Source organism: Vulpes vulpes, chromosome 6 (genome assembly GCF_048418805.1).
Source record: "Vulpes vulpes isolate BD-2025 chromosome 6, VulVul3, whole genome shotgun sequence".
Classification (NCBI taxonomy): Eukaryota; Metazoa; Chordata; class Mammalia; order Carnivora; family Canidae; genus Vulpes; species Vulpes vulpes.
The window spans coordinates 74,809,849-74,822,430 of NC_132785.1; the positions used below are offsets into that span (position 1 = coordinate 74,809,849).

The 12,582-nt window shown below is 35.5% G+C and overlaps 1 protein-coding gene across 4 annotated transcripts in view; it reads right to left on the reverse strand.

Moving 5' to 3' along the window:
• BAZ1A (bromodomain adjacent to zinc finger domain 1A) overlaps positions 1–12,582 on the reverse strand; it is an 89,603-nt gene that overhangs the window by 47,007 nt on the left and 30,014 nt on the right. For 2 of the 4 annotated variants that reach the window (XM_026019032.2, XM_026019033.2), the window contains 2 exons: positions 7,328–7,471; positions 2,521–2,622 (listed from right to left, as the gene is read on the reverse strand). In XM_026019032.2, the coding sequence (XP_025874817.1) occupies positions 2,521–2,622; positions 7,328–7,471 (246 nt within the window). The remainder of the gene's footprint in view (positions 1–2,520; positions 2,623–7,327; positions 7,472–12,582) is intronic. The other 2 variants (XM_026019034.2, XM_072761413.1) reach the window with 1 other exon arrangement.

Sequence of the window (12,582 nt, forward strand, 5' to 3'; positions counted from 1 at the left end):
GCCAACACCCAAATATTTCTGGGAAAGTTCTGGAAACAAACTAAATGTTTTAATTGAATTCAATGTATTCCTTTCAAGAGAAAGCCAAGTCAAAAGCTTCTAAGAGTGAATAAACAATATAGTCTTAAAGTAGTAGCCTCCTCAAAAATGTATATTCTTTTCTTATAGAAAGGACTATATGAAAGAAAGGATTGGTTTACTGTGATATCCCAGTACTATATATACAGTAGATGGCAATAAGAAGGTAATTAACTGTGGACTAGTGAATAAATATACTAGTCCTCAAGAATTGTATTGTCCTACATGGCATCTTCTAGCCACATGTGGTTTTTTAATAAAATTAAATGTTAAGTTCCTCACCATTACTAGCCACATTTCAAGTGATCAATAGCTACATGTGGCTACTGGCTACTATAATGGACAGCACACATATAACTTTCCATTTTTTGCAGAAAGTTCTACTTGTCAGTGCTACTGTTATATCAAGTCTTCCTACAGAAATAGTACCATCTCTTCATTATACAGCAGCACTATCTGTTGATGCTAACAAAGAGCTGCAAGTCATTTAAGTTTTCTATTATCATGTATAACATTCTTACCTTATCATTCTTTGGCTCTCCCATTAAGAAAGAAATTACTTACTAAAACTGTAACCAAGATCCAGGAGAATTACATTTAAAGTATAAATCAAGGGGTACCTGGGTGGCTCAGTCAGTTAAGCATATGACTCCTGATTGGGCTGGGATAGTGATCTTGGGGTTGTGAGATGGGAGTCCTGTGCCGGACTCTGCTCAGCATGGAGTCTGCTTGTCCCTCTGTCTCTGCTCCCCTCAATCCCCACTCACTCTCTCACTCAAATTAATAAATAAATATAATCTTTTAAAAAAGTGTAAATAAAAAAGTAAATAGAAAAATGAATTAAAGGAAATTATATAAAGAACGTGTCTTGAATAACTAAAGGCCAAAAAAAGATAAAACTACGAATAAGGAAAAAATTGGTGGTCTCTACTATTCATTTGCCCATAAATTAAACAAATTTAAAAATCTGAATAATCTAGGGGCACCTACGTGGCTTAGTTGGTTAAGTGTCTGCCTCCTGATTTCAGCTCAGGTCTTGATCTCACAGTTATGAGTTCAAGCCCCACTCGGTGTGGTGCCTACTTAAAAAAAAAGTTCAAAAAAAGTGTGAATAATCTATAAGCATTATTTTGGGAATACTGTTTTTCAACATAAAATAAGATGCAGAATGCTCCAAAGATCTTAAATTAATGATGGGTCCCCAAAACCCAACCAAACACAAAACTACACACATCTCCTTAGAGTATCTCAGGATTCACTCAGCATTTATTATCACTTTTCTTTTGGACTCATGAGTAATATATATATATATATATTATATATATATATATATATATGGGGGGATAAGAGTAATATATATATATATATATATGGGGGGATAAGAGGTATATGAGAATAAGTAAAATCATTTTATTTCTAAGATTTTATTTATTTGAGAGAGAGAGAGAGAGAGAGAGAGAGAAAGAGCGAGCACAAATAGTTGTGGTAGGGAGGAGAGAGAGAGGAAAAAGCAGGCTCCCTGCTGAGAAAGAAGCCCAGTGTGGGGCTCAATTCCAGGACCCTTGGGGATCATGACCTGAGCCGAATGCAGACAGTTAACCAAGTGAGCCACCCAGGTGCCCCAAGTAAAATCATTTTATATCAAATGAAACACAAGATTGACTACTAGGTGGCAAGTTGATAGTTGGCTGATAATGTCAACTTACTTTCAGATGACTAAGGGCCTAACCCCAGCAGGCAACAAAGGGTACTGTCCTAAACTAGATCTGTGTAACCTAAAGCGAATACTTTTAAATATTAACCACTCATTACCCCTCTCTTTTGATTAGGACTCAAATAGGAATTTATTTATTTATTTAAAAAAAAAAGATTTATTTACTTAATGAGAGTGTGTGAGCAGGGGGAGGGGCATAGGGAGAGGGAGAGAAAGACTCTCAAGCACGACTCTACACTAAGCATGGAGCCTGACACAAGGCTCAATCTCTTGACCCCGAGATCATGACCTGAGTTGAAATCAACGGTCAGATGCTTAACTGACTGAGCCACTCAGGCACCCCTCAAACAGGAATTTTTGAAGATACTAATTTGTTACTACTTAACTTTCTTAGGGAATGGAAAGAGACTGATCAGATGTTTGTGTCTAATGAATATTACAAATTACGTATTTCTAAGTACCATCAGACTTCTCAGCATTGAAAATTGAGTTCTCTCATGAGAAGTACCTCATAAATAGGATCCTTCTTAATTTTTTAGAGTGAAGACACTTTGGGGTTAGTTACAAAGGGCTCATGGAGTCCATTAGGATTCATTTTATCAGTCTGTAAGTGTATATTTATTTTAAAAAGGGAACAATCACATGCAACACTATTTGTTCTATAGCAAATCTTAATTGAACATAATCATTCTCTTTTAAACCAGCATAGATAAGATACTGAGTTTTACCTGATTTGTGTTGCTTTAACAATAGCACACTCATACAATTCTTTTTTAGTGGGTTGCACCTTGTACTTGAATAATAAGGGATCAACTGCATCTTTTTTCTTCCTAAAAAGAGCAAAGATACAAAGCAGTTAATAATTTGTTTAAAAATGTAAGATTTTAAGTGGAAATCTAGTTTCTAAGAACACACTATAACAGAATCTAATGTATTTTTAGTTTACCTAGGATTTTATATAAGTTACTGAATCCCTCACCATTCTATTAGCCAAAATAGCACAAAGCACTATTTTAAGTTAGGTAGGTATTTTATTCATTCAATAAATTTTCCTGTGTGAGGAAATTAACTAGAGATAAATAAGCACAGAGTACCCAGTTTAGGTAGGATAAATTTGTAAACAAATAGCCCTTGGATCTTCTTTTAAGTTTTCTTCTTAATAGCTATGTAATCCAAGAGCAAAAGTGGAGATAATGTAGTTTACTCTGTTTTAAGAACTGGCAGAAGCTATGCATTTAATCCTTGCCTCCACCAACTTCTCATCTTATCTCTCCTTTGAGGATGTATTCATCTATCTGTCCAATAAATAGTTAAGAGCCTACAACATGCCAAAAACTAAATAATAAGAATTAAGTAGTGAACATAATAGAAACATAGTGGGGAGACACATGTAAGCAAACAAAAATATACATCAGGGTAGGTGCTAAGTGCTATTAGAAGAATACACTGCAGGGTGGAGGTACTCTATTTTGTATAGTGACAGTCCTGATACACTGACCAGATAGGCCTGATAAGAAGTTAACAATTGTGGTGCCTAAGGTGGCTTAGATGGCTAAGCAACTGCCTTCAACTCTGGTCATGATCTCCAGGTCCTGGGATCAAGTCCTCCATCAGGACCCCAGCTCGGTGGGGAGTCTGTGTCTCTGTTTCCCTCTCTGTCTGCCTCTGCCCCTGCTTGTGCTCCCTCTGTCTCTCTCTCTCTCTCAAATCAATAAATTAAAAAATCTTAAAAAAAGTTAACATTTAAGCAGAGATCTAAAAGAAAAGAGGGAGCAATTCATGAGAAAAATCTTAGGGAAAGCAGTTTAAAGGAAGAGAGAAAAGATGTGTAAAGGCCCTGAGGTGGAAGTAGGGCATGGTTTGCACAAGAAGCAAAGAAATAAGAATAAAAGATCCAGTCAAGAGAGGAAACAGAAGGGCCAGATTATAGGCCATCAGTAAGGGTTTGGATTTTACTCTGAAAAGACACCAGAGGATACTGAATAATGCGGAGATAATGATTTAACTTACACTTCAGAAAGAAGTTACTCTGGCTGCCAGAATGTAGGGCAAGAGTGCAAACATGCAATGAACCAAGTGAGAAGTGATGGCAGTACAGACTAGGGTGCTAGTGGTGGCAGTGAAGAGACAAGTGATTGGATTCTTGAAAAGCTGCCTCTGTGAAAGCAAATGCGTATGTACGGGGATTAAATAATGATTATTGAGAAGAAAATGATATGAAAGGATGATAAAGGGAGCATTCAGCAATGAGGGTCAGATATAGTCAAAGTGATTTAGATACAGCACACACGAGGTAGTGGGTGGGGAGATACTCAGCACAAAAAGGAAGTATGAGATAATCACACAAATAAAACTGAAGTATTTACCTTTAACAGCAGTAAGTTCCTAGTTGTCAGACCAAGGATCTTTACATTGAGACCCAGTATACACAGAAACCAGGAAATATACTCAATCATTCACTCTGACTATATGGAGTGCAGTCTAATATTTTCTATTCCATTAAAGTTCATCATTAATTTCACAACCTACATGAGGCTATAACCTGTGGTTTGAAAAGCACTGTCCCAAGAGAACGTATCAAAGAGAGAATTCCAAGTGTTCAGAAAGCAATATGATAGGAGTTCCCAATACTGATACGAATTTCTTGAAATGATAAGAGGGAAAAAGAAAAGCAGGTTTTAATGAATCAGTAGCAGTTGTTTAAGTACAAGAGACCTGATTTTTTATCTTTAAATCATTTTTTGAACTGGTGCTAACTTAGCAATTAACCACTACCATTTTATACACTTAAAGGGTATTAAGGCTATAAAAATGTTATTTTTTGCATACAAAAATTATTTTTTGTTCTTGCTATGTCATGAAATTTATGTCTGAAGATAAAGCATAATATAATCAAAAGCATTTTTTCCAATCAGTGAAGATATTCTTATGGGATTTTTGCTATAACGCTTACACAAAACTCTATATAGAATAAAATCATAACTGGATTCTTTCCAAGGAAGTAGTTAGTAGAGACCAACAGAAACAGCTTCTTATATGGATTCACCTATAAAAAAGGAATTAAAATATAATATTAAAAAGAAACCTCATTTTAATAATTTTTCTCCCTTGCTTCCTAAAGCCTAGGCCTAAATAGCTAGAATATTAAATTGAAGTTAGTGATCTTAACCATGACTGTGACTAATAGATGGCAAACAGACACATTAAAAAATACTCAAGGGGTGCCTGGATGTCTAACTCTTGATCTTGGCTCAGGTTATGATCTTATGGGTGGTGGGATCAAGCCCCGTGTCAGGCTCCCTGCTTGGCAGGGAAATCTGCTTGATATTCTCTCTGTCCTCTTCCTTTGTCCCTCCCCCCACTCATGCACACATGGTTGGTCTCTCTCTCTCTCTCTCTCAAAATAAATAAATCTTTAAAAAAATACTCAACATCTGGGGCTTTTAGGTGGCTCAGTTGGTTAAGCATCTGACTATCTTAGCTCAGGTCTTGATCTCAGGGTCATGAGTTTAAGCCCCACACTGAGCTCCACAATGGAAGTGCAGCCTCCTTAAAAACAAATGCTCAGGGCAGCCTGAGTGGCTCAGTGGTTTAGTGAAGCCTTCAACCCAGGGCCTGATCCTGGGGTCCCAGGATCGAGTCCCATGTCAGGCTCCCTGAGTGGGGCCCGTTTCTCCCTCTGCCTGTGTCTCTGCCTCTTTCTCTCTCTCTGTGTCTCTCATGAATAAATAAATAAAATCTTTAAAACAACAACAACAACAAAAATGCTCAACATCACTAATAATCAGGGAAATGCAAACCAAAACCTTACACCTATCAGAATGGCAAAAATCAAAGAGGCAAGAAATAAGTGTTGGTGAGGATGTAGAGAAAAAAGGACTCTGAGTACAGCCACTATGAAAAACAGTCTGGAGGTTCCTCAAGAAATTAAAAATATAAATAAATAAATACACACACACACACACACACACACACACACACACACACACGGTGGAATATTAGGCAGCCATAAAAAAAGATGGGATCTTGTTTTGTAACAACATGGGTAGACCTAGGGGGAATTATGCTAAGTGGAGTAAGTCAGAGATAGGCAAATACCATATGATTTCACTTATATGTGGAATCTACAAACCAAATGAATAAATAAACAAAAAGCAGAATCAGAACTAAGATAAGAAAACAAACTGATGGTCAATGGAGGGGAGAGGGGTGAGGAATGGGCAAAATGGGTGAAGGTGAGTGAAAGATACAGCCTTCTGGTTATGGAATGAATAAGAACAGGAATACAAAGGTACAGCATAGGGAATATAGTCAATGATATTGTAACAGATGGTAGCTATACTTGTAGGGAGCATAAGTATAAAGAACTGAATCACTATGTTGTACAGTGTTAAGTATAAAGAGATGCTGAATCACTGTTTTTTTGTTTTGTTTTGTTTTGTTTTTTTAAGTAAGCTTTATGCCCAATGTGGGCTTGAACTCACAACCCTGAGATAAAGAGTCATATGCTCTATAGAATGAGCCAGCCAGGAAGCCTGAATCACTGTTTTATTTTTCATTTTTATTTATTTTTTTAAAGATTTTTATTCATTTATTCATGAGAGACACACAGAGAGAGAGAGAGGCAGAGACACAGGCAGAGGGAGAAGCAGGCTCCATGCAGGGAGCCTGATGTGGGACTCGATCCTGGGACTCCAGGATCAAGCCCTGAGCTGAAGGAAGGCACTAAATCACTGAGCCACCCATGGATCCCCTGAATCACTGTTTTAAACCTGAAACTAATATAACATTTTGTGCCAACTATGCTATAAATAATAAATAAATAAATAAATAAATAAATAAATAAATAAATAAATAAATAAAATTTAAAAAATAAAATTGAAGTGGCCTCCGGTGTCTTATTAGAATATTATAGTACTGTTCACTGACAATAGGGAAGAAAAAGACACAAGACATACCGGAAAAAACATTTTTAATTTTGAGATGCCTAAAAGGCAGAGAGGGAACAGAACAGAGCAATAAAGATTTAAATAGCAGTTGTGGAGAACAGAGGAGGGAGTGGAGCTAAAACATGGAAACTTTTAACCAGTTGAAGACTTAGCTGAGATTTTAAATTTACCTGTAGACAATGCCAATCTACATGTGCTTGTGTGATTTTTTTCCAGCAGTACTCAGCTGACCCAGGCTGTCAACTGACTGAACTTCAGAAGGTTAGTTTCTTTATCATATGCACCATAGAGTGATTAAGTATAATAATCAGAGTACAGAATGAATTTTCTCAAAGTAAACTAAATTGGAATGTATAGGTGTAACTGAATGAGGTGAACTTCAATTGCTCCTAAGCAGCTGACTAGAGTTAACTAGATACTTTCAATTTTGTAAATTCTAACGCGTATTGTTGAACCATATCACTTGGATGGATTTTACACTGTATTATTACAATGGAAAAAGAGAAGGGTTAAACAGAAAATTATTTCAATGGGGTATCATTAGCTAATCTGATATACATTTTAAAAATTAATAAAAACCACTTACCCATTTTGAAAAGAACTGTTTTGTGTTTCTGAATCATCACTATCACTGATGATGATAGTTTCTCCATCGACACTACTGACATGTCCATTAGCAAAGCCATTTTGATGTGATGGAGGGAGGACTTCCAAAATCCTACATTGTAACCTGAAAGAAAATGATACATTAAAAATGCAAATTATTTGACATTTTATAATCAAACATTACAGGACAACCTAATTATTCTGAACTGAAAAGTTATTTTGTTTTATAGAAACTATGACTCTGATGTAACCAAATTAACAGAAAATCTGTGACATCCAATTTAAACAAAGGTTAGATACAATTTAAAATAATACAAGGTCAACTTATCAAGATTCTTAGCAATTACATTCTTAATTAAAGTTACTGCTTAGAAAATCAAATACTAGCATAATATGTCATTATATAGATTGAGTCTCACAGTTTTTCATAGCATCCAGCATTTTAAATTCTGAAGTTCTCCTGATCATAATAACCTTTTTTATTATCACTGTACTTTTGTTGGCATTTCTGATGTCACAAAACTTCCTATTCACTAGTTCTATTACCTCTATTTTGAGTTCCTTTACCTCTGCCCACTCTATGTGGATTTTATGGGCTGCAATTTCAGACATATTTACCACAACTGAAATATTTCTGGGTCTCATTTTTACTCTGCCAATTTGTGACTAATAATTAAAATGTAGTATACCCATACAACGGAATATCATTCACCACAAAAATTAAAATGAAGCACAGATGAACCTTGAACACATTATGCTAAATGAAAGAAATCAGACATAAAAGGCCACATAGGATATGATTCCATTTATAGGAAATATTCAGAATAGACAAATCCATAGACAAAAAGTAGATGGGAAAGGGAAGAGGGCGAGAATAGACAGCAATGGGTTGTGGCTGCTAATAGGCATGGACATTCTCTTTGGTGTATTGAAAATGTTCTAAAATTAGTTATAGTAATGGTTGTACAACTATGAATATATCAAAAACCACTGAGCTGTATATTTCAAACGTGTGAATTTTGTGCTATGTGAAATGTATCTCAAGTTGTTAAAAAAAAGACTGAATAACAAACAAAAGCAGAGTACAGTAGGGAGTGAGAGAGAGCGTGTATTGCTGGAATTCTAAGTATAGCATCTCTACAACTCTTAGGCAATCCAGGGGGAGGTTTTATCAACTAAGAATATCTCAAGTACATACAGGTATATTTATCAATAGGGTTAAATCCCTTTTATCTGAGAAAAAGTGGTATCACTCATTTGGTCATCTTATGTACCGTAATCAAGTTTTGATACATTATGGGCATTCATTAAACTGTCTATTCACCATCCCCATTCTTCTAGGAACTTCATTCTTCCCATACCCTACCTCTTTCTACATGGCTATTAGTAGGGCTGTCATGTTCCCACAAGGTCCTGGCCAGAGTTGATACTGGGTGGGCACCTTTTTGCTGAGCCAATACATTTTTTCTAAGATTATATTTTTTAAAAGATTTATCTATTTTTAGAGAGAGAGAGAGAGAGTGGGTGAGAGAAAATGTGTGCAAGTTGTGGGGGAAGGGGTGGCAGAGGGAGAGAATCTCAAGCAGACTCCCCCTGAGCTGCAGTCCAATCTAACAACCCATGAGATCATGACCCAAGCCAAAATCAAGAGTCAAACACTTAATCACCTAAGCCACCCAGGTGCCCCAATCTTTTCCAAGATTTTACAATTTGGAATCTACAGAGTAAAAAATCAGTCCCTCTCCCATCATAGAATTTGTAAGATATAAAATTCTGGTGCGGTGGGCAACCACATTTCCTGCCACGAGAAGCAGGTAATTTGTTCAGTGAGAAGATAAAGCCAACAAGAGAGAAGAGAGGAGAGATGGCAAAGGTACTAGAGACAATCAATTTTCTTATTCCTGTTCTTCCTTAGACTTAGCTGTGCTTTTCTCATCTCAGGTTTAGCTGTTTAATCTTTCCTTTGATTCAATAAACTGGTAATTGACATTTTGCCTATATTTTTCCAAAATTAATTTTTGTCACTTACAGCCAGAATAAAGAGAATCATACAATTCCAGAAAGACAAACAGTATATGCAGACTGGATTCATTTTGGGAAGCTGGTGAGTTTTTATGAAATAATAGCACATATTTTCATTAGTGTACATTGTATCATGTGTTTATTAACTCTCCTTTAGAACACCTTGAGTATGCCCTAAAATATCTAATAGTGCTGTTAGGCACAGAAAAAACCAGGACCATGAATTTCCTGCCACGAAATTTTTGCACTATTCCCAAACTGAAGAAAGCAACTTACAGCACCCCAAGGTTTAATAATCAACAAAATGTAGACTACGTAGATGAATCCAACCCTCAAATCATATCTTCTTTCTTTGTTCATTTTCCCTCATTCTGAGTCTTATATAGGTTACAAGTATCGTATGTGACTCCTTTACAACCTGTTCTTAAAGAACTGAGGAAAAAAAAAAGGGAAGACTCAAATTACTAAAACCAGAAGTAAAAGTGGGGACATTACTAGTGATTTATTTTACTGGCACTAAATTTAAGAAGATTATAAGAAAAGATTATGGACAATTGTATGCTGACAAACTGGGTAACTTAGATAAAATGGACAAATTCTTAGAAACACACAAAGTAACAAAACTGACCCAAGAAGAAACAGAAAATCTGAATAGATCTATAAATAGTAAGGAGATTAAATCAGTAATCAAAAACATTCCAACAAAGAAAAGCCCAGGACCAGATAGCTTCACTGATAAATTCTACCTCACATTCAAAGAATTAATACTAGTTCTCAAAATCTTCCAAAAAATTGAAGAGGAGATAACACTTGTCAACTCATTCTATAACACTACAATACCCTGACACACAAACCAAACACATGGCAGAACATATAAAGAACTCCTATAACTCAACAAAAACCAAACCCAATTAAAAAACAGGCAAAGGACCTAAACAGACATTTCTCCAAGAAAGATACAAATGGCAATAAGCACGCGAAAAGATGTTCAGCCATCATTAATCATAAGGGAAATATAAAATCAAAACTGCAGTGAGATACCACTTTATACCCACTAAGATGGCTATTATTAAAAAAATAAAAATGAAAAATTATGAGTGTTGGTGAAGATAGAGAGAAATTGGAACCCTTGCACACTGCTGGTGGGAGTATAAAATGATGTAGTTGCTGTGAAAAACAACATGGTGGTTCCAAAAAAAAAAATTAAACATAGAATTATCATGTGACCCAGCAATTCTACTTCTAGGTATATGCCCAAAAGAACTGAAAACAGGAACTCAGCAGATAACTGCATACCAATGTTCAGAAGGGCTTTATTCACAATAACCAAAAGGTGGGAAAAAAAACTCAAATGTCTACCAATAGGTGAATGAAGAAACAAAATGTGGAATATACAGCAGCCACAAAAAGGGATGAAGTTCTGATACAGGCTACAACATAGATGGACTTTGAAAATATTAAGCTCAGTGAAATAAGCCAAACACAAGATAACAAATATTGTATGAATCCACTTATATGAAGTACCTAGAATATGAAAATTCATGGAGACAGAAAGTAGAATAAAGGTTACCAAGGTCTGGAGAGAGGGAGAAATGGGGAGTTATTGCTTAATGGGTACAGAGTTTCTGTTTGGAATGATGAAAAAGTTCTGGAAATAGTAGTGATGGTTACATAACATTTTGAATGTACTAATGACACTGAATTATACATTTAAAAATGATTACAATGGTAAATTTTTTATTTATTTTACCATGACAATTTAAAAAAAAAAGAACTTTTTCTGTTCTAACAATAAAGCTTAAGAAGGCTCAATTATCAAGCCTAAATTGATAGCAAATGTAAATGGTATAAAAAGAACTGCAGGCTGACTTTTACCATTGGCTGGCAGAAATAAACCAGTGTTTCTAAAGAGGAACAACTACAGGAAATCCTATTAAAAATGTTAGGTAATTATGTAACCTAATAATAAAAAGGTTCTGTAATTTAGTGACATGAACTGCACAAAAATATTCAAGGAATCAAATGCACCCAGTTTAAAAAAAAATGTATTATTGAGGTATAGTTGACATACAATGTTATATTCATTTCAGGTGTACAACATAGTGATTCAACGATTCTATACATTATGCAGTGCTCACCACAGTAAGTGTAGTCACCATCTGTCACCATACAATGTTATTACAACATTACTGACTATATTCTCTATGCTGCACTTTTCATTTCCGTGACTTACTTATAACTAGAAGTTTGTACCTAAGCCCCTTCACCTCAAATGGGCCCCACTTTTGAAGGGCCTGGCTATCTTTTAGGGATGACATGCTCAGACTTCCCTGTGGTGATGAAGGAAGCTTTTCAGTTACATTATGACAAGGTTCTTCAAGTTACAAAAAGAGATGGCTTTCACTGGTAGACCCCAAGTGAGTACCCCTAAGTTGTGATGATGGTTGCAGTCATGAAGGAAAAACATAGTAAATGGGTCTACTCATGTATAGGCTCAGGTATAGTTGGTGTGGTGCCTAAAACAGTCTGACAGTCTACTGGAGAGAACAGTCTATGATCCCCAGTAAGGATCAAAGAGCTACAATAATTCAATAATCAATTTATCTAAAACCAATAGAAAAATAAGGTAAAACAGAATTCTCTGACAAAATAAGGAAGAAGCAAACCATTACAGTACAGACACATAACTGAGAATGCAGGTAATGTTTTATACATACATTAGGCTAGTTATTACCAATGCTATTAACTTTGCACAAACTACAGGTTTAGCATTTTTTGCTAATCTAATCAAGGCCAGGCCTCTCAATAGTGCTTAGCTAAACTTCAGTTAACTATTTAAGATGTCAAGTCAATACTTTCTAATAGATTTACAAAAAGACTTAATCTATGTCTTTTAAATCCACTTGCTATAATTTCTTGGTTCTAGCGAGTCCAAAAAAGATTGGAATGTTAAAAAAGGTTAAAGAATCATGAATTCAGACCTAGCTAGTGGGTCTTTTAGGATACAGAAGCTTCCTAAATTAAAGTTATGCTCCATTATTTGAGGACAGAGCAGAGGCTGATAATCAAAAGATGATCCTTATTATTAGACTTCCTGTATGTCAGGTAAGTACATGGCTTATACATGTTTCTCTCTTCATATCATCTCCACAGGTTATACATTTTCCAAGAGATGAAAATTTTAGAGTCAGAAAAGTTAAATCATTTGCTCAT